Consider the following 22,777-nt stretch of genomic DNA (forward strand, 5'->3'; position numbering starts at 1 on the left):
AAAGGCATAAATGTATATTTACAATAGAGAGTAAAAAGACTCAATTAACAATTGATAGCCTTTTTGGTACTGATCCCAAAAAACACAAAGGTTGTACCAAATTAGAGTGTACAAAGGTGCTTACCATGTTTTGTGGACGTGATTTGAGATCATTTGATACAATTCACGGGGAATGCTTTGATTGTTGCCAATATCTTGTAAAAATTAGCTTAATATATGGAAATATTGATGTTAGAAGCATATTCCAAATCCTACGACAATTTCTAGAAATTTAATAGATACTGTTGATGGTATAAGCAATAAATTATTTCCTAAATTAAACGCATATTTGAAAAAGGGTCGATGTGCTGAGATATATGAAAATTAACCACCACAGCCTTTGGACTGATGATTATAAGAAAGTATTCTATGTAATTCTTACTATTCATTTTTTTAAACGATTCCTGGAAACTTAATAAAGTTGTATTGTTTACATGCAAGTTTGAAAAAAAAAAGAGGGGTGAAAATATTAAAAAGGAAATTATTAAAAGTTTCACCTTATTAGGTATTGATATTAAAAATAATTATAAAAATCAATGTATTTTAATATTAGGATACAATAAGACATATTTATCTGAAATGCCATTCATTACAGAACAAGCAGCTAATATGATTAAAGCATTTGAAAATCATAAAAGATTGAATTGTGCTTCTCATCTTTTAAATACAGTATTAAGGAATACTATGATAATAAAAATATTGAATCTCAAGGTTCAGATATCTCAATGTTTTGCTGATTGTAAAAGTTTAGTTACTTATATAAAACAGAGTGGGTTAGTTAACTTTTTATTAAAATATAGCATTAAATTTTAGATTAGCTAATCAACTTGATAAAACACTCCATTTGTGTGTTGAGACTCGAAGGAATAGCAGACTAAAGATGATTGAATCAATTTTTAATCAATGAAATATTGGAGATTATCAGTTCTAGAGTGATTAGGCTCGAAAATATAGATTCTGAAATGATGAGGGACAGTTTCTGACGCCATTTAAAATTGCGAGTGACGAATTTGAGGGTGATAAAACCCACCATTAACAAAGTTATATTGTGTTATCACAAAATATTGAGTTTTTAGCTCATCCAAATTTAAACTAGCAACTTAACCAACATTATAAAGATTTGTGCCAATATATTAACATGTTGATTAATGCAGAGAAGATTAATAGAGATATAATTGGACAAAAATCTAAAAATACCAACTCAACATCTAACGCCTACTCAACTGATAGAGTAGTATATAAAGGTTCATTAAATTAATAATAAAGTAAATATATATATCTTTCAAAATTATTATTATACTATGAATATTTTTTTTCTTAAGAAAATACCGAAATAACGTTTTTGGATTTCTCCCTATGGGAGCAATGCGTTTCTAAATGCTAATGAATTGACGAACTTCAAAATTACCTAGATGCTAAATTATATATAAGATGATAATATTTTAAATTGGTGGAAAACAAACCATAATGACTTTCCAAATTTAAGAATTTTGGCTCTTAAATTCCTAGCTATCCCTGCTTCGTCGGCTAACAGTGAAAGAGTGTTTTAAGGTGCTAGTAGGGCCTTTGAAGTGAAAAGGACTCGTTTAAAGTCAGATAAACCGGATTCCTCATTATTTATATATCATAATTATTCGCTTTGTGATACTTTTGATAATGATATTGATGTCATTATAATATGTTCATTATTATATTTTTTAGTCTCTATATTAACTATTATATCATCTACTTTCGACATAAATCATGCTTATTGTTTTTATATAATCGCAATAATTTTTAAATTCGATTGTATTTTAACTTTTTTATAATATTTTTTACAAATTAAATAAAATGCAATTTAATATATATCTTGATTAGATTATGGCCGTCAAATAAACTTTTATTTAAGGTGGCATGAATAAATACACATAAATTTTTTTTGGTTATTATAATATTCAAACTCAAGTTATAAAATTTTATTAGGGCTCGGGTCTGGTTGGACTAACAAATGTGTGCTGGACTCGGACAAAAAAGTTTAATTCGGGTTCGTGTCGGACTCGGGCTGCGAAAAAATTATTTTGCAGACCTCTAATTAGTATTACTAATAAATATTTCTTAAAGTAGCTCTTAAATTTATGAGCTAAAAATAGAATTATATACAGCAAAAGGTCTTGTGACTCATTTGAGCTATAAAGTAATGGTATTTTTTAATAATTTATAAAAAAAATAGTGGAGTAAAAACTGACGGCGAGAATTACTTTTAAAATATCAGCCAAAGGTCTTTGACTATTAAAAACTTTTAACCCAATTGAAAACTAAGTGATAGAAACTTTTTAAAATATTTCATCATGATCACACATATTAGATAACCTAGTTAACATTGTAACTGACCTGAGGTGGCTCTAGATATAAAAATACGAATCGAATATTTGTATTATTCGTATTAGTACGAATCGATAAATTCCTTATCTGTACTACACATTATTCGATTTGATTCTACAAATATTCGATTCGAAAATTAAATTCTTTAATATATTTTAAAAAATAAAAAAATAAAAGTATGATAGAATCTTAAAATTTTTTGAATGAATCTTTGAATATATTTATTTTTAAAAATTTCGGATTTCATCTTAAAAGATTTCTCGTGTATGAAAATTAAAAAATTTACTTATGAACGATTTTTCATTTAACATAATTTGAATTTTAGGTTTTGATCAAAAATCTTTCTTTCTTTAATTAAATCTGAAAAATTTTTGTTCAAAAGATATTTTTGTTCAAACCCTAGAATAATTAGCTTATTAAAATTGAAAAAGTAATTTATATTATGTATAAATAAAGTAATAAAATATCTCTTAAGGAACATGTTAAATACAAATAGTTTTAAATATTTATGAATAAGTTTTAATATTTACGAATATTTGCGAATAATGTCAAATATATTCGATAATTTAGAATAATATGAAATAATGGATAAAAATTTATTCGACGAATAATATATTCTCCTTATTCGTATTTGCTTCGAATAGAATAATTTTGTTATTCATATTCGTAAATTACGAATCGAATAATTCGTTTTAGGTACACTCTAGAGATGACGAAATCGAGGTGACTAATATTCACCTTAAGTTAAGAGGTGGTTTTTGACCTAAAACTAGACTAGATAGGGGACTAAACCGATTAAATAATTAGAGTAAACTAATATATGAAATTTTTATCAACTATTTGTAAAACAAAATCTTTATAGTGACCGATTTCTATAAAAGTTTAGAAAAAAAATTGGCAAATATAATTAGATAAGAAGCTAACTCCATTTTAATAAAAAGAAGATAAATGTAGAATAAATTATGCGAAAAATGGTACTTGAATCATTTTCAGGGGAGCGGATAATTCGGCCTCTAATTTAGGGATATCCATTGCTTTCTCCTGAAAAACAAAGCAACTTAACAAAGCTACTATTTGATCACAATCAAGATTATTAAAAGCCCCATTGAACATTAGTTCGGTTAAAACTAATTCGTCGCCTCTATATATATATAAATGTTATGTTAAATATATGAACAATAAAATTATTCATTACATTATATTTAAGAAATTATATAATTCCATAAGATCAGACATAGTATTTAAACAAATTTAACTAAATTTTAAAAAGATTTCGAAAGAAAAAACCTAGAGAAAAGATCCATGGTTCAAAATCTTCTGGTAACCCCCCTCCCGTAACAAAAGACTTTTTTTAAAATTAAGTAATCAGTTAATAAAAATAGGAAAAATTTGAAGTCCTAGTCAATAAAAATGTAGGTTTAAACTTTCTATTAAACATAAGATGATCAAATATAAAAAAAAAATTATTTTTGTTTTTCCCCTAAATATCTGAAAAGGAAAATTATGGCTCGGGTAATATAAAGGCTAGCAAGTTAACATTTTGTTTCTAATAATTTATAATTTTCTTACAAACTTTTATAGGTATTGAAGGAGGTTTATGGATTCCCTGTTTACACATAAAGGCTAATTATTTTTGCATAGTTTTTCCTCTTTGTGCAACAATTAATAATTAAATTTTGCGATCTTGTGCCTTGATTTATTCTCAGCAACCCAGAGCGAAAATTAAATTATTAATTACTGCGCAAATAGGAAAAATTATGCAATAATAATTAATCTCTATATGCTGATATAAAATAAGTGTAATATATATTTCTTTTAAGTGAAGGAAGGTAAGGTGGCAATGTGAATTCATCTCATTAAAAAAAATTCAGCCAACCTCTACAGACAGGGAATCCAGTACCACTTTCAATTCCTTTGTAACAAGATTATAAATGTTATTAGAAACAAAATTTTAACTTGTTAGATTTTATATTACCCGATTAGGAGTAAAGGTGTAAAAAAATTTATAAACCTTGTTCGACTCGTTATATAAAATTGCTAAAGAAACAAACCAATTCCAAATCAATTTATAAATTTTGCATATTTTTATTAAAGCTTTTTTCTATTTCTAATAACCTAGATTATGTTTCGTCTCTACTATCTATAAATTAATTTAAATTCAATTCAACAAAAATTCTTTAATTATGAGTACACCAAAAATTGTTATAATTAGCAGCCGAAGGCGTTATGGGTAAAAATACATTTGAAGCGTGCTATCCTTGTGAATTATAATTATTCCATTGACTTATATTTGTAATTGTACATTTATAATGTGGTATAGTGCAGAGGAGGGAAGGGGCTGTCTTTTTCCCTAAAAAAAATTATATATTACGTTGAAATTTCGCAAGCGACTCTTCCTTTTAATTCAATGACATCATTTTCGGAACAAAATCCCAATCTCCTTAAAACTCTCTTCCTATATTTCAATTCATCCATTTTAATGATAGACATAGTTTTTTGTAAATCGTTATAAGCTGTTTGTCGGTCTTTTGATAACTTTAAATATTATACAAAACAGTGAATGATAATTTTTTTGATAATATATCAATCATTAAAGTCTCCTATGGGGGGGGGGGCAATAGTTCTTAGCACGTTTATTTAAGCATGCCTAAATTTTTTCAATATTTTAACGAACCCTTCCATGATTCGAGCTAGACTATTATGGCAATCTGAAATGTTCAAACTTTTAATTATAAAAATTATTTTAGGTATAACTATAGTTATATTCAAAAAATTCTTTGAGTGACACCTATATAACACGACCAATATGGTGATAATTTCATTGACAATTCGACAATCTTATAACATGATATATTTAATTTAGGATGTAATTTGTCACCCATTTCTAGCGTTATCAAACTGTTCGATGTTGGTAGATTTTAAAAAATGCGATTATGATTTTAACCAAAATAATATTATGTATGGAGATATTTAGTTTTCCAATTTCTATGGATCAAATAATTATATCATTTGTATTTGAGTGATTCGAATAATTGCATTATTCCTATATGTAAATATAAGACATGAAGATATACATATTAAAAGACCCGGACCGGATTTGATTTTCAAGCATTTGAAATTTATTGACCTGCCCAAATTTTTATTTATAATTATATGACCCAACCTGGCAGAAGGTTTCCACCTTCTATTTGCCAAATCTTGAGACTTACATAATTATTTTGGCGAAAATCTTAATCGGGCCGTTTAACAACACTACCCATTTTAATCACTCAAATATTGATTAATGCAAGCTTTATATATTATTAATTATTGTTAATAAAAATAGAGAAATTACTTCCATTTTCTTAGCGTAGTCTACGTAAACCTTTTCCATCTCAGGCTTATTGAACATTGGATGGTTATAAATTTTAGCTTCCAATAATTCTATTTTCTTTTTTTGATAATTTAATTTTTTTAAATACAAAAGCAAAATTATTCTGGAGCATAGGCATATGGTTAATAAATATAAAATTTTGAAAAATATCAGGTATAAATTAATTAATATTATTATTAATTTGAAAATTCAAGGCATCTTAAAAAATAACTCATTGCTTTCTTCATGAATCCAAATAATAAAGTTAGTAATATATATTTTAATAACAAATAAAACAAAATTTGACCAACTTTGACGATACTTTTGAGTTGTGGTTCTTTAATACCCATATCACAAATGGGATCCAACAAGGGTATGTTATCACTAGTCGCTTTGACTTTTACATTTAAATTATCAGAGCCAACGTTAGTATTGGACGAAGATATGTTTATGTTTGAGAATCGGGTCTTGATTTCTTGTATATTCCTTAACACGCTTTGCCTATTTTCGTATGATTTTAAATCGTTGGGGTAATATAGCCTCACGCTACTTATTTTGTAGATAAGCGGCAACATGCTAGGAACGACCTATGGTATACAAAAAATAAAATATTTATAAATGATGATATTAAATAAATATATTCGCTATAAAATGGCGAATAAAAATTTACCCAGAGTGATGTTAATTAACGGGATAAAATTATGGTTTGATGGATAGGTTTATTATAATATTTACTAGACCCTCGGTCTCAGTGGATTGGTTGCTAATTCTTAATATTAGATGCATTCATATTTTAGCCTTGGTATATTTTTTTAGATTTGAGATGCTGGACATCGAGTAAAATATTTGAATTAGGACATAATCTACACGTAATTGTAGACTTAGTACCCTTAATTTTCTTTATTTGTGTAAGAAATGTTCGATACTGGGAACAGGGCAGAATTAAATTATCTTCTTATGACGAAATAAAGTAGTATTGACATATATTATTTTCAAAATTTATTAAAATATTTAAGATATAAAATATTAGATTAACAATTTTAACGATATAACAAAAGGAATGAAATAATTAAAATAAGAAACTTTGGCGGTTGGATCTGAATTTAAACCTCGGTTTAACTTATAAAATTTTAAAAATATAATATATAAAAAAATTTTTTTTTAAATGTTATTAGTTCTCAACTGCCATAAATGAAGATACTACTTGTGGTTAAATGTTATTAAATTTTACTGTTGAAAAACCATCTGATGGAAAATTTAAAAATTGCTTTCACGAAGCGAAGGTCGTGTTTTATGGCCTTCTCTACAATATTAAGATTTTTTTTAAAGATCTACTTTCAAATTTAGACAAGATATCTTCCAAAAATGTTGAGTATTCTTAGATTTTAAAAGTGGTATCCTGTTTGAGCATTCTCATACACCTTTTTCAGAGTTTAAAACATTATTATATGCACTTATATTATATTTTATACACTGCATTATTTCATCATGAAAGATTTTTTATATACATAAAATATTTACCTATAAAAGAGTTTTTACAAAAAAATTTAAAGCATTCTTAAAAATTCTTTATTTAAAAAATTTTCAGGTATAATCTTTTATTTTTAAGCAGATGTCATACTCTGCCTATTTTTAAACATGCTTTTGGATGTTAAATAAACCAGGACTGTGAACCAGAACCCGAACCATATATTAGTGAACCCAACCCAAATTCGAGCGCTTTTTTAAAATTTAAGGTTCAGGATTCAATAACATTTTTTTAAATATTAAATTTTCATTTATTTTGAAAAATATATTTAAAATAACAAACATATATAAAACATTATTAAAATTACATATAAAAACATGCAAATTATTTTAACATATAACATATTTTTTTTATTTTCAATATAAAAACATTCTTTGATAAAAATTATTTAGCGGGGAATTCTTATTATTATATTTTATTAGACTACTCCATTTTATTAAAATTTTACCAGCATATTTTGTAATTTTTTTAAATATAAGATAATAATATATATTTTAGGAATATATATTTTTGTGTTGGATTGTATTAAAAGTAAGACGAAAGAAATGAAAATAATCTCAAGGTAAAATAGCTTTATTAATTGCAATGCAATGCCCTGCAAAAGTTAGGCATAAAAAAATTATATTTTAATTTTAACATCTTGATATTGGAAGATATCATGACAGACATATTCTAATTATAATGATATATTTTATGGTAAGGTCTAAATATAGTAAAATAAAGTTTATAAAAAACTGATTTTCTTTTTATTTTTTACTAAATTGTATAAGTCTTAATATTTATGGATCATGAACCCTGAACTAACTTGAACCCGAGCCTGGTTTAAGGATATTTCACTGAACCAGAACCCTTTTTTTTAAAAGGAGGCTTCAGTGGTGGAATAAATTATATAAAAGTAAAATAGAAATAAACCTTCAATGAATGGTGATCTTTAATCCCAAACACTGCTCATAAAATTAAAATATCCCCAAATATAGATGTTAGATTTTAAAAAATATTTAAATATATCAGACGAATGTTTAAAAATCTTGCATCTTCCTAAGTTTTGGAAAATCTGGCCTGCCTTTTTGGTAAAATTTTAAATATAAATTTTATTAAATTATTTTCTCTTTATATGGCTACAAATGCGAGTGTGTTGAAAACAGATAACCGTCAAGTCTTGAAGTATACTTGCTAATTATAAGAAAGGAAAATGTCTGACTCTTCCGCAATTAAATCTGCCCATATATAATAAGGCAATAAAAATTAATAATTATTTCTCAATTAATCTGCAAGGTGGCTTATTGCTATTTAAATAATATAAAATTATATCATAAATTAAAACTAATATATTTTGAGATAATTTTAAAAAAATTAGTGATATTATAATCATTATAATTTAAATTTTCATATTAAAAATCTCTAAATTTTAATATAATTAGTTATAACGATGAGTTTACCTTACTGATAATTTAATTTAAATATTGAACTTATTTTACTGGTAATATAATTAAAATAATGGAGAAAAATATATTTACTGTCCCAATTAGAATACTGGGGAGTATTTACTGGTAAATCTATTAAAATAACGAAAAAAATATATTTACTGATTTACACTGAACCATATCTTAACAATTTCGTTTTTATACTAAAAAATTATTTCCAACAATTCTGTCAATTTTAAATAAAATACTGAAGAAGTATAACAGCCTATAAAATGAATTCTCATATTCACTTTTAACTTAAAGAGTTATATTTCGGCATATGCCAATACCGTGATTGATTATAATTTCATTGTAGGCAGTACATTGCAATAATGCGTTCTTGTTTCGAGAAACTCAATTTGATGTCATTTCTCTAATTAATAGTTTAGGAAGAAAAATACCAAAACAAACAGGGGATCTTAAATATCTGTATACATCAGGTAACAAATATCCTTCGAGGTCAGCCGCAATTACGTGAGCTACGGGATGAGACCTTAAAATTTTTTTTGGTTGTTACTATGTGTTACACATTTTTAAACGTTATTATAAATATTTTAGTAAAGATAAAGAAGGAAAAAAAATTAGATAAGTTTATTTTTTTTTATTTTCATTTTTATAACTCATTTATTAATAGTTTTCTTCAAATAAAATTCAAATCAAAGATGAATCAAGATTATCATTATAATAATTTTGAAATTTGCGAATATTCAATTCTTATAGTTTTCCAAAACAAGTGGTGCTAAGATGATTCAATTTACAGACAAAGAAATAATTATCAAGATCTCTACAATAAATGTTTTAGAAAGGACGTTGACTCGTCCAAAATTTGTCCTAATGAATGATGTTATTACTCAAAATGAAGGGCACTAAATGACTTGTGTACGTAGGAGTACTATCATAGATTTAAATTTAGGAAGATCACTTTAAAATAATCTTGCTACTCGTGGAAAGGATTGGCGTCAATGCTTTGCTAAAAGATGACATCAAATTATCAAATTTTATTACTTACAGTATAAATAGGTAACATATAACTAAAAAATTCCAATAGCAAGTTCTATGGAGAAATACCGTAGTCTATTTGGAAAATTTAAAATGGCTAAATGCTCAAATGGATAGCTTCATTCATACATTTAGCTACCCTACTTCCATAATATCTCGCGGAATCTGACATGGCTAGAGAAGAGCAAAAGAGTGATCTGCACGGATAAAACATATGCCTCCACAAATTTAAATCTATTTATTCAAAAGATTATTGCATTTATAATTTATTATAAATGTATATCATAGAAAAAATAAATTTTCACCTATAGAAATATATTATTAGTGTTGTAAACGTCGGTGATCACTTTTTTAAACGGCTCACGGCCCAATAAGACTAAATGATTTTAGTCTAAATAATGTTATGTAAGATTCAATATTTAGCAAGGCGTTTGAGCATGAATAAATCAAAAGATTTATTAGCAAGCCTGAATAATAAAAGCTGGTGAGGTTACTGAAGAAATCTATTTCAGGATTTAGAAATTTAATAGACATTTTCTATCATTAACAGCTCATACATGCCAGAAGCCCATTGGACCATGAAATACACAAAATTTTGTCTACAAGGATACAAACGGAACCAAACTATTATAATGGTATTAACCGTTAATAGTCACCAAACCTGAACCGTTAAGTGTCCTTTATAAGATTTTAAACATGATGTAAGACGAAATTCTACAACCACCCAAAATGCTTGGACAAAGGAAATTCATTAAGATGACTGATCGGTGATAATATCAATTTTAAAACTCGAAAAGATATAAAATGATAAGAAAAAGGCAAAGCCTAGTTAAAGATTTAAGTGTAAAATTGATATCGCCTGCTAAAGAGGTTTAGAAACAAATGAACAATTGATAAAATACATAAGGTACTACTCAAACTACATCAGATACGATTGTAACCATTTTTAAAAATTTACAGATAATAATTTATCAAGTATCATGCTAAAATCTTAGCCTCGATGGTAAGGTGGGGTACATCAATATCCCATTAGGGCTGTGCCAATCCACATATATTTCACCGATCCGATATTAGTTCAAAACCGACCCGATATTTATATTGATTTTTCACCCCCCCCCTCCCCCGGAATTATGCATTTAATTTAATTTTTTTATTTCTACAATAATTAAAAAAAGTTTACGAGTATTGGTAGTATTAAATGAATTTTTCATTATTCCTCCCCATGAAATTAGAATTCCGCAGATAACGCATTTTGCAAAATTATCTTTGTCTTTTGTAAGATATTTCCATAATTCAGATACCATATTTTAAAAAGATTTAAAATAAATAAAACTTTGGATGTTCCTTTCTATTTTTATAAAAAAAACTTTTAAAATACTAAAAATCTATTTAAAAAATAAATAAAATTTAAGGGGTATTGTGCATATGCATTGTTTAAAAAAAATATTTAGAAAATATTATTAATGTAAAATAAATATACATAAAATAACAAAAAAAGAAAAGTAAAAAGATCGGATAGGATTTTAAGGGTATCGGCCTTATCCGATATTTTTGGAAAACGCTAAATATCGGTGCTGATCCGATCCAATATTTAATATCGGCACAGCCCTATATCCCATATCTAAAAATATTGATCATAAATGAATATGCAGATGGGTTTTCCACATTTGTTAAATAATGGATATTTTGTTTAAATTTTGCGATGAATTTATTTAGGTTAATTATATGTGTGTGAGATGTGTAAATATGGGGTCAATTTTTTCCACATTAGCACTGAAGGTTAAATCGATTATATTAATATTTTTATGAAAATATTACAATCATTTCATTGGCATCGTCATGACCACTATTTTTGGTGTCAAATTTTTTGCTTTTGGGCACCGTCCCGTTAGTTTTCGCGTTTGTATCGTTGTTTTGAGTATTAGAAGCGTTACTTCGTTCAGTGTTTATCGCGGGTTTGATGTCTTTACTGCATCTGTTATTCGGATTTTGTTTGAGAATATTCACCAAAACGTCGACTATGTAATCAAATTTGTTAGAGAGATCGCTCATATTCATCGATAAATCTTCACTATTATTTGGACCAACCGGGCTAGATAAAATGGATGGGTAAGTATTACCTGATGATAATTTCGAGGATGTCTATATTATAAAATGTTAAAAAATTTAATTTCACACAAAAAGCTTTTATCGAGTAACTAAATTTCCAAATCAAATCCAATTTATTGTATTTATTAGACTCCAACAATTAATCTTAGAAAAAGTAATTTTTTAAAAAAATTTATTTCAAAAACAAAAAATGATTTAAATCCTTGTTTTTACCTGCTCTACTTATCAGTTTCGCTCATTCAATTATGCAAGATGCATTTGGGAGATAATATTAGCGTGAAGTAAAACCATAAATAATTATTTCACAAATCTCTCTTTTAAAACTACTAAAACCTTCATTAATTTATCATAAAGATATAACAATATAGGATCGGCTTAAACTTTTATTTTAAATCGGTAATCAGCGGATCAATATAATTTACCTATCCAATAATATAATGGCGAATAGCAAAAAAACTTTCACTAATTTTTTTTAAACGGAAATACATTTAAAAAACGTATTAAAATGTTAATTAAAAAAAAAATTTTTTTTATAATATTATTATTTTGTTTTATTAGATACACTTGTAGCATTATTATAGAATATAAGAGAAGGGTCACAAATATTTTATAAATTCTATGATATATTATAAAAAAAATAATGGGCTAGAAAAGGGACTAAACAGATCTTTTGCTGAGGATAATAGTCTTCACTGGGATCCAGTAGTTGTAATTATTTTTTCCCCTAGCTATTTGATCTCATCGCGGAAGTTTACAAAGAATAGGTAATTTATAGGTCAATATTTGTTTGGAACATTGAATCAGTGCATCATCAGGTCTGCTAAAACTATCACCCAAAAGGCGGTTTTTGGGTAGATTGAAAGCATTTAGAATGCTATTGTTAATCGCTTTGTGACGGGGTTGACGTTAGCAAGAATATTTACAATGAAGAATTTTCTTAGCATCCACTCCTCTTTCCCCATATTTTTATATATTTATTCCCCTTTCGAGTCAATTATTTTATTAATTTTTTCTCTCCTATACTCCTATAATGTTCTTTTAGAGCAGTGTTTTTTAATAATTGTTTTTAAGTAAAAAAAATCGGATTTTTCCATTTGAATTTATTAGTAAATTTTAAATCTTATTTGGTGATATCTTTGAAATAATCTACATATTTTTAGTATACAAATAAAGTAAATATACGATTTGAAAAGATGGGCTCTATTATGAAATGAAATGATTTTAATTGCATGGTTACAAGGGTAGTTAGGAATATAAAACATTGAGGAATACCATGTATAAATTCTGATTTTGGAAATATTTTAACTTATAGATGGGCTTCTCATTATATTTATCTCTCTAATGATCTAGATGTAAAGAAACAAACATTAAATATTATAGAAATAATTATTTTGCTATTACTTTATTAAAATATGATTTTAGTGAGTCAGAACTCAGAACACACTAACAGAGAGTATTTAAGTCAATGGACCTGTAAAATCAAGATGTATAAAATCATTGATTTTTTAATGTAAAATAATCAATTTTTTTTTTAAATTCAAGAAATGAGATTTAATTTGATTTTATAAAGCTTTAAGCCTGGGAATTTACGAATAAAATTTTTATGTATTTCTTTGCTCGTCGATTAAAAAAAAATTATTTGTCAGAATAAATATTTCGAGAAATATATCGTATTTTAAGATGAAAAACAATTACTAAATAATATATTAAGATATAGTTGTGGACAATCGCTCTATTTTTATCCGTTTTAGGCGGCTTAAAAAAAGGTTTATATTTGACCAAAATCTAACAACTCGAGGTTTTTAAAAATTTAGCTAACTACTAGCGGTTATCTCATTATCAAAACTATAATCAAGAGCAATAAAATAAAAATAATACTTTCTTTGCTCTCCTGTAAAAGTTAACCACGATACCCCAATCAAACTCATCATCATTGTTTTTGATCTAAAATTTATATATTATCTATTAAATTACAATTTAGTGGTGATAAATGAATACCTAATACATTTAGACTAATAAAATATTATGCAATAATTAGTTTGATCTTTTTTTTTCTTCCTTCGTTCCTTCCTTTCTCTCTCTTATTATACAAAGTAAGTCTTTGGTATAAATGAAGAGTATGAATAAATTACCTTAACCATTCGTCCGGGTTGTAAATATTGTAAAATGTATTCAGGCTTAGTAATGATTGTTCTCAGATCTCGATTCAACTCTTCTAACTTGACCCTTAGTTTATAAAACTTTGATATTTCACTTTCATTATCGATGTCCAAAGATTCTAATTCTTTGTCTAATGCAATCATTTCTACGAAGATGAAAAAAATATAATTATAAAAATGAGAAAAGAAAATGTAAGAAAATTTATATATTAAGATCCAAGTTAAATTTTCTATTTACATACAAGAATATAAGGCATATTTTAATTTAAATCGTGTTTTCAAAAAAGAAACAATATTCTTTGAATACAGAATTTGGGGAATATTCTTTTTGTTAAAATTTTAAAAAGTGATAAAAATTATTTAGTTACTTTTGAAAATTAACTAAGCAAGCATAATTACAAGTTACACGTTATTAAAAGGGTGACTAGTAACTAGTTATATTTCAATAGTAATGAGTCACATTTCAAGTTACTTTATATAATTTTTTTCCGCGTAGAAAATTATTACGGGTTTACAAATTTTAATCAAAAGAATTTAAATGAAGATACAAAAGAAATAATTTTACGGAAAAAACATACTACATTGTAATATTTATTTGCACTGAAAAAGAATGATATATAATATTTATTTTTCAAAAGAGTTGGGCTTAATAAATCTTTATTTAGGAGCACATGATATAGGTGTGACATTATATTTAATAAACAGTAATGTTAAATTTGGGAAATCAGCATATAAAGATAATGAATGATATATAAATATTTAGAAAAAGTATATTGAAAAGTAATAAACTAGATACTTTTGTGGTTTTATATTCCAAAAAATGCAATTAGTTACATCTCAAAAGTATCAATATTGTTAATTTAATGCAAAATGTAACCGCTTACTTTTAAAAGCACTATAAATAGTTGTAATAATAAAAATATAAATATTAATTCTTTTTGTCATTTATTATTAAGGAAACAAACTCATTAACTGTGTCCTGACTCGTTTATTACTTTTAAGAATTTATAATATCACTGAATAGTGATTTTCAGATTTAAAAATAAATATAGCTCGAAGAGTATTTTAAAGATTTTATAATCTGATGTCAGAATCTATTTTTAAAAACCAAAAAATGTTATCAGGGCATTCTGAAAAGAATTCAGAATTAAAAACGAAAATCGAATGGAGCTAGGAGGCCCTTAGGATTTTTGTGTAGATAGTTTTTTAAGTCAACCCCATAAACTGTTTTAAATAATATATGGTTTATAACCTGTTAGCGTCATATATTAAAAATTAAAATCTGGCCCATTCTATGAAGGATTCTTGGGCCGGGTTGACCAAGTACCGGAAAAATATTTCAGTACATCTTTAAAATAATTATATGATTTTCAAAATTTCTCGGTTGAATGATACTCGTTATTTTGGTAATTATCTTAGATGCCAAGATATTGATGGTTTTATAATTATTTTATATAGAATAGACAAATTTTTAAATATTTCATTCATAAAAGGATACGGGGTGATGAATAAGGAGGATTTGGAGTTGGACCATCCCTAAAAATATTCTAGAGATAAATTCCCACCTTATAATTTCGAGTTTCTTTTCCCATTTCTATAAATAAAATTATCTTATAAATACTTTTTACCATTTAAGATGAAGGTGAAAAAATTAAGAAAATTTTAAAAATTAAACTTGTTAGAAAAAATAAAAACATTCCTTCTATTTAGAAAAATGGGAAGTTTCCCAATATTTAGACAGCTCATCTCAAGGAACCTATTATAATTTGGACTTTCTTCCAGGGGCATTACTAAGCCTTTACAATCTCAGGGGGGCTCAAAAAATTTTTTAAAATTATTTTCTATTTTCAAAATTTTTTGAATGCTCTTCAAATTTTTCAGGGGGCCCGAGGTCCTGTGCCTCCACCCTAGTGACGCCACTTTCTTCCCTTATAGGATAGATAAAGCGTAAATATTAGTATACACTTTGTGCCTTACTAAACAATCACTCAATCCTAGCACTCGAAGGTAAAAAAATCTATAATAATGATTTTCATTTCATCGTTACAAATCAATCTTATATGAGTTTTTACAAAGATGCTACAGGTCTATATTACCTTTTTATGCTGCCGCTATTAAATTATAAAATTATCAAGACTACAGCTAGACGCAAAAAGAGCACTTATTATTGTAATACGATTTAAAAAAGATTAATGTAAATTGTTAACAAGATATATAATAACAAATCAAATAAAGGTATTGTATTATTAATTACTTTCTTTGAGAGAAGGAATAGCGGAATAATTTTGGAATTGATGAAAACTTTTCTCCAGCATATATTCAGGATTTATTCCTTCAACTCTCAGTAGGTTTAAAACCATATTATATGTCAAATGAAACGCGCTGTTTAAGGGATCTGCTTTACCCTATTACAAAAATAATTCTGTAGAAAAGTTGAAAAAAATAACTAAAAAAAAAATTATATAATTAAAATTTAGAAACTAATATAGTTTTTGTGTACAAAACTTTGATGATATCTTTGCCTATAACAGAGCCCATTCTTTGATCAATCATGAGTATAATGATACCCTTGTCGTCAATCCCTCTCCTTCCGGCTCTTCCACTCATTTGTATGTATTCTCCTGACGATATCTTTAAGATGTTCATTTTAAAAAAAACAGTATTGTAAACGAGTAGTGTTGTAATTTAGATAGTTTTATATCAAACATTTATTCAAAAAATCGTCAATTTAATTTATTTGAAATTCATTACTTAAATTTTTTTGTGAGTTGTTATAAATATATATTTTCCATCAGGACAATATTAATATGAGATTAAAGAAAGATCGTGTCAATATTGTCAAGTTCTTGTTAAATAAATATAGGAAATATTATTAGAAACAGATAAGGGTACTAATTATTAAATAGACCTATTGAATAACTATTCATTATTCGTACATTTGAATCAAATAATTTTAAAAAATATATAAATAATTAAAATTATTTGCACAAAATAAAATTCTATCAAAGAATAAGCCTGGACTAGGCCTAAAATTTGTTTATACAAAATCCAGGCTGGCCCGATTTATTAAATTAAAATTATATCAAATTTAACCCGAATGTCCACCCATTGTTTTAAATTTTTTAAACTTACCCATCACTGTTCATGATAAAATTTATACGCCCGCATATTTATCAAATTTGTAAAACTCTTCCACCCGCAAATGTTTAAAAATTATTTGAAATTTATAAAATATAAGCCCATCCTGGTAATTTTGCTTAAAATTTCTTTTTATTTCTTGGCCCATTGTTTAAAATATTATTAGCACACCCACCTTGGGCTTACATTTTTAACCGCCGGTCCACACCCACCCATAGTATATGTGGACGAATTAAAACCTGTGAACGAATTAAAACCCCGCTGATTGAAAATAGCTAGTTGGAGGGAATATAATGGAGGGTTACTCATCTTTCCAATTTCCCTTTGAAACAATTTACAAAATACAATAATTATTCAGGGTTGTGCATTTGACATGTCAAATAAGATTCGGTCAATTGACCAATATTTAACCGGTCAAATATTGTCAAATCAAATAAATGTTTTTTAAAACAATATTAATTCCATTTTATATATAATAGTAAAAATATTAAATTATTTTTCTAAATTCTATAATTAATGTTTCGCTCTCCATGGCAGAGCCTTTTTAATCAATCTTAGGTTATGATATACTCCTAATATCAATTTGCTGGTTGTCGATATCTTAAATCTGATTTTTTAGACACTTCTCTTAATATTAAAGGTGAACAAAGCCCAAGTAACTTGATCCCGAAATCTATTAGTTTTTATGACAGTTACTGATTTCCATATATTTTGGCTATTAAATATACCACCGCATTTAATTCTGAAATTTATGATATAACTTAAAATATTTTGATGATCATCACTTTGTAATACGACTAATTTTTGTATTATATCATATGCTTCATCAAACTCAAGTAAGATGCCCTTTTATATTGGGGATCCAACAAATAATCGCAGTGCAGAGTGAGCACATGTATTTAGATTGTTTTCTTTTTCAAACGTATCTTTAATATTTTTTCTTAAGATTGGTAAATTATAAAATTATGGACATGATTGTATTATATGTTATCTAAATTAAGTATCTTGTTTTTTACGTGAGCCAAGGTCTATAAGATAGCTAAATGTTTATGAATAGTATAAAATTTTAAATTTTTTGTAAAAAATATCTTTAAATATTATTGGTAATTTCTCTTGGACAAATATCCAACTTATTAAAACAGCTGCTTTCTTGCATATTTGTATTTGCGTATTACATTTTATTGATGATGCCCATCTTGTTTGATTAATTGTACATAATGTAATATAAATCGGCAATTAGTAATTTTCTCAAATCATGCTTAAGTAAAATAATTATATTATATATATTTAAATCTAATCAAATTAATAATGGGAAAAAATCATTTTTTTATATTTCAAATTGAAATTCTAATATTTTAATATGAAAATTTTATATTTTATAAAATTATAATTAAATCGATGCTTTGATGATTTAAATATGTTTTTAAATAATTTGCAAATAAATTAGATTGATAAACATGCTTTAAATACATATTAGTTAATTAATCAATATAGTTTTTCACCAATAACATTTTAGATTAATTGACCGTATTTGACCAGGTCAAATACTCCTTCTGTCAATTGACTGACTTGCCAACCCTGTAATTATTAAAGATAATAAAAATTTCCGATTGGGCCATAAATCAAAAATATATATTGGGCTGGCCCAGGAAAATTTTCTGGCCAAGCTAGAAAATAAAACTTAAATCCGGGCCAGGCTCTGCATTTCAGATATTTACAAATAGGAATAATGAATTATTCGAATCACACAAATACAAATAGTATAAATATTTGATTCATACAAATAAAAACTAAATTATTGTTTTCTATGAATATCTCATTATTCAATGTAATTTTTTAGGAAGGTAATGTATTAATGAAAGGACGAGAAGGTTTCTGGAAATTTATGTTTAGAACAAAATTTCGTCAGAATTATTTATTTAAATCCCAACATTTGTAATATAATTTGAAATAAATCTAAAAATATTGGAAACTTACAATGGATATTATAATATTATGATTTTTAAGTGCAAGTTTTTTATCAACTAATTTTTATGATTACATAGAGTAAACTTTTTATAAGAAGAGCATGGTTACCCCCCAAAAAAATTCGATAATATTTTTTAATACATTCAGAAACCGAAAAAAGATGCTTTTTTAAGGAAAAAATCAGAAAATTATTTAATACTTTTTTAAAATTATTTTGTTATTAAAGTAGATAAACCCATCTGTTATCTGTTCCATCATATTTCCTGCAACTTGTGAATAATACCGTCCTAGCAGGCATGTTCAAACCCATAGAAAACGTTTCAGTCGCAAATAACGCCTAAGTTTTTTTCATTATTAAAATATTAGTAGAGTAATTTATGAGCAATAATATATTTTTATTCTTTATCTTTTTTTATAATTTAAAACTGTATTCGTATAATATTTATTTTTTACAATAATGATATTCACCCAAATCCGTTATAAACTTTTTATGCTTTAAATTATTTTTAAAACCTTAATTAACCCCTCGGAAAATAGTATTTCGATAGTCTCCTTGATTATGGGGAGAAGACCGGAATGATGAATGCCTACCCCCTTTTTTAAGATCGGTAAAAGATGGTTGATTTGAGGCAACTTCTTATCGTCGTCAGATAAAATATCGATCGCGTTGTTAAAAACCTCTTCCACTAATGCTTTTTCTTCGACTGCGAAAATATAGAATTTAATAAAATGTATACAAATATATGCTATTTCTTTTTATGGGTTATTTATAGCTAGGATTATGATTAAAGTTAACTTTGATCGATGCAAAAATATCATCATAAAATTTTATTTGACACTAAATCTAATAAATTTCTGTACTATAATTAATTTAAGGTTAACTTAATATAAATGTTTAAAATATTAAAGCCAGGAGCGATATAAAAGTTTTAAAATGGAAGTTTGATTAACTTCAACTTACCAATCTTTACACTGTAGGGCTAAAGATGTATGTTCAAAAAAAATCCCATATTTTATCATTTTATGTAATATGAATCCCCAAAACTTGTATTGAAATCCATTTTAGAGACTTGTAAAGCGTGAAACTCGCATTCTTTTCGACTAAAACTAAATACTATAACGGGTTGAAAATCTCTTTCCATAATCATCTTGATCAATTTGAAGACATCGTTTTCATCTTTATATATTATAATTTAGCAATTGATGTAAATCATAAACATTTATACCATTTTTCATATAAGAATTTTCTTAAGCTTATAATATCCATGAATAGTTCTTAACAAAATAAATAGATGTACGAAAGCTTAATATATGTTAAGATATGCTAAGGAGAGATTGCTTCTACTATACTTAAACTTAATTTAAGCATGCCTAAAATAATTTTTACAGAGTAACTAGCATTTTTGCCTAAATAATTTACTTTTTACTGTTTAAATGCCTAGATTAGGGCTAGCAACGCCACTGTAATAATAATGATAACATTTATTTGTTATTCGATTAATTTTTTATAAGTTTAATACAATGTTATGCACATTTAATTCAAAACATTTCCATATTTTTTAATTTATTTGACAATAAAATTATTTGACTTGCAAAAAATTGTTAAAAAAACATTTATATATTCTTATCAATTTTTACAAATTACATAATTTTATTTACAAAAGAATTAAAAATATGGATGTTTTAAATTAAATCTGCGTAGCACTGTATAATTAAAAGATGAGTGATGGCAAATATGTTACAGATATTTTAGATCTAAGACTCGCAAAAAATATTGCGCGATATTATTGTTACATATTGAAATGTAAAAAAAACATTTGATATATTTAAACTTTAATATGAATATATAAATAAATGTATAATATAACTTTTATTAGATCCACCTTTTCTGCCCCTATCGTCGTTATCACCAGTGTCTCTCAAAGCCGTCATGGCGGATGAAAAATTTCCTTCATTGAAATCACCCTTTATTAAGATAATAACGAATCAGATATATTATTACTATTAATTTCTCTGGGTGTATCGGATTTAAAGGGTCCAGCATGTTATAAAAATTAGCCACATGACAATTACTTTAAAAATTCCCTGCCAGCCATTTTTATAGAAATATATTCAACAACGTTTAAGTTCGTCTAACCTGGTGCAACTTTAAAAAGAAAATATAGTATCAGAACTATACACAGTAGATTCACGCAGATCACCATAAATAATTCTTTTTTAAATGGGTGGGGGCATAAGTATATCATTCGATTTCCTTATTTAAATGATATAAACAATTTGGAACTTACATTCTCATCAACGACTAAGTATAGACAATCGCCGTTAGCTGGAAAAACGTAATGTTGTAGGGGCGTAGGCCTGTAATCAGTATAAACAACGTGGCAAGGCTGTTTGGTTGATGCAAAAAATAATTTATAAATAAATTTAAAAATATATATTGAAAATTATAACTTTTTAACTAATTTATGATAATTTTACTACTCAATACTTCCCAGATTCATAAATATGGGCTGCCTTCAAAGTTATGAATTTTCATGAATATGAAAATTTTATATATCAATTACGAATTAAAAGCTAAGGTATTCATTTGAAGTGAAACATTAAAATTTATATAAGAGCAAATCAATTTATAATTTTTACTATATTTAATTTCATGAAAAAAATTGAGTTTGAAAGGATCGGACAGGTATCGATAGGAAATGAACATATAATTTTCAGAATCGTATAGTAATGTTATAAGAAAATTTTGAAAGGAGAGAAACCCTAATTGTTATATAAATAAGTATAATGATTTTTGAAACAGTATTTATTTATTTTATAAAAATCTATATATATTATTTAATTTGTTATCTTATTCATGTTTTATAATAAAATAAAGAAATTCAACTTATTTCTTTAATTTTGTTTAGTATTTGTTTTTAAGTTTTTAAAATATTTTGGTTTTTATTTATAATTTTAAAAATTATTGATTGGTTATTTTTAATTTTAAATAATTTTGTATGGTTTTTATTTCTAAATTGTAAAAACAATATCAGATAATTATGGAATAATTAATAACATATTCCATAAACCGATGCGGCTGCTTTTAGATGTTCCCCTGTGATGTTGCCTAGACCCAAAGCTTTATGACTCCTGTTTCTTTAGAGCTAAGAATATCTCTGTAGTGGAGAAATTTACAGGCAGGGATTCGAACCGAACCAAGAGAAGAAAACCCGGGTTTTTGGGGAAAAATTCTGAACCCAAACCGAACCCTGTTTATAAAATTTTCAAAACCCCTAACCAAATCCATGAATTTTATTTGAACCCAGGTTCAACCGGGCTCAGTATATTCTTTAAAATCATATATTAAGATATTTTAACTGTAAATACAAATATAAATAATTTAATTGAGATTATATAATATTTTTAAATTTCCAATTAAGTGGAGTGTTAATAAATTTTAAACGACTTAATTCATTTACGCCATTTTTAAATTTTTTAAAATTTATTCTCAGATTTCTATTGGAGTGACAATTAAATTCATTTACACCATTTATTTTTAATTTTTAACTTATTCTCAATGATTATTAATTAGAGGAAAATGAAAGTGAACAAGTCAAAGTAAAAATTATTATATTGGATATTGTTAATTTAAAGAAATATGTCATTAAATTTTTAAAAT

The 22,777-nt window shown here is 26.0% G+C and overlaps 1 protein-coding gene across 3 annotated transcripts in view; it reads right to left on the bottom strand.

Annotated features, from left to right (window-relative positions):
- Window positions 1–22,777, bottom strand: part of LOC135922625 (exosome RNA helicase MTR4-like) — a 68,127-nt gene that overhangs the window by 27,553 nt on the left and 17,797 nt on the right. For all 3 annotated transcript variants that reach the window (XM_065457034.1, XM_065457033.1, XM_065457035.1), the window contains exons 8-21: window positions 21,405–21,503; window positions 20,985–21,081; window positions 20,162–20,293; window positions 19,630–19,820; window positions 19,352–19,453; window positions 16,516–16,641; window positions 16,265–16,415; window positions 13,984–14,156; window positions 13,730–13,795; window positions 11,561–11,884; window positions 6,064–6,339; window positions 5,735–5,830; window positions 4,772–4,935; window positions 3,379–3,541 (exon numbers count right to left, since the gene is read on the bottom strand). In XM_065457034.1, the coding sequence (XP_065313106.1) occupies window positions 3,379–3,541; window positions 4,772–4,935; window positions 5,735–5,830; window positions 6,064–6,339; window positions 11,561–11,884; window positions 13,730–13,795; window positions 13,984–14,156; window positions 16,265–16,415; window positions 16,516–16,641; window positions 19,352–19,453; window positions 19,630–19,820; window positions 20,162–20,293; window positions 20,985–21,081; window positions 21,405–21,503 (2,160 nt within the window). The remainder of the gene's footprint in view (window positions 1–3,378; window positions 3,542–4,771; window positions 4,936–5,734; window positions 5,831–6,063; window positions 6,340–11,560; window positions 11,885–13,729; window positions 13,796–13,983; window positions 14,157–16,264; window positions 16,416–16,515; window positions 16,642–19,351; window positions 19,454–19,629; window positions 19,821–20,161; window positions 20,294–20,984; window positions 21,082–21,404; window positions 21,504–22,777) is intronic.

The sequence above is a fragment of the Gordionus sp. m RMFG-2023 genome, chromosome 1 (genome assembly GCF_954871325.1).
Source record: "Gordionus sp. m RMFG-2023 chromosome 1, tfGorSpeb1-WG-v2, whole genome shotgun sequence".
Classification (NCBI taxonomy): domain Eukaryota; kingdom Metazoa; phylum Nematomorpha; class Gordioida; order Chordodea; family Parachordodidae; genus Gordionus; species Gordionus sp. m RMFG-2023.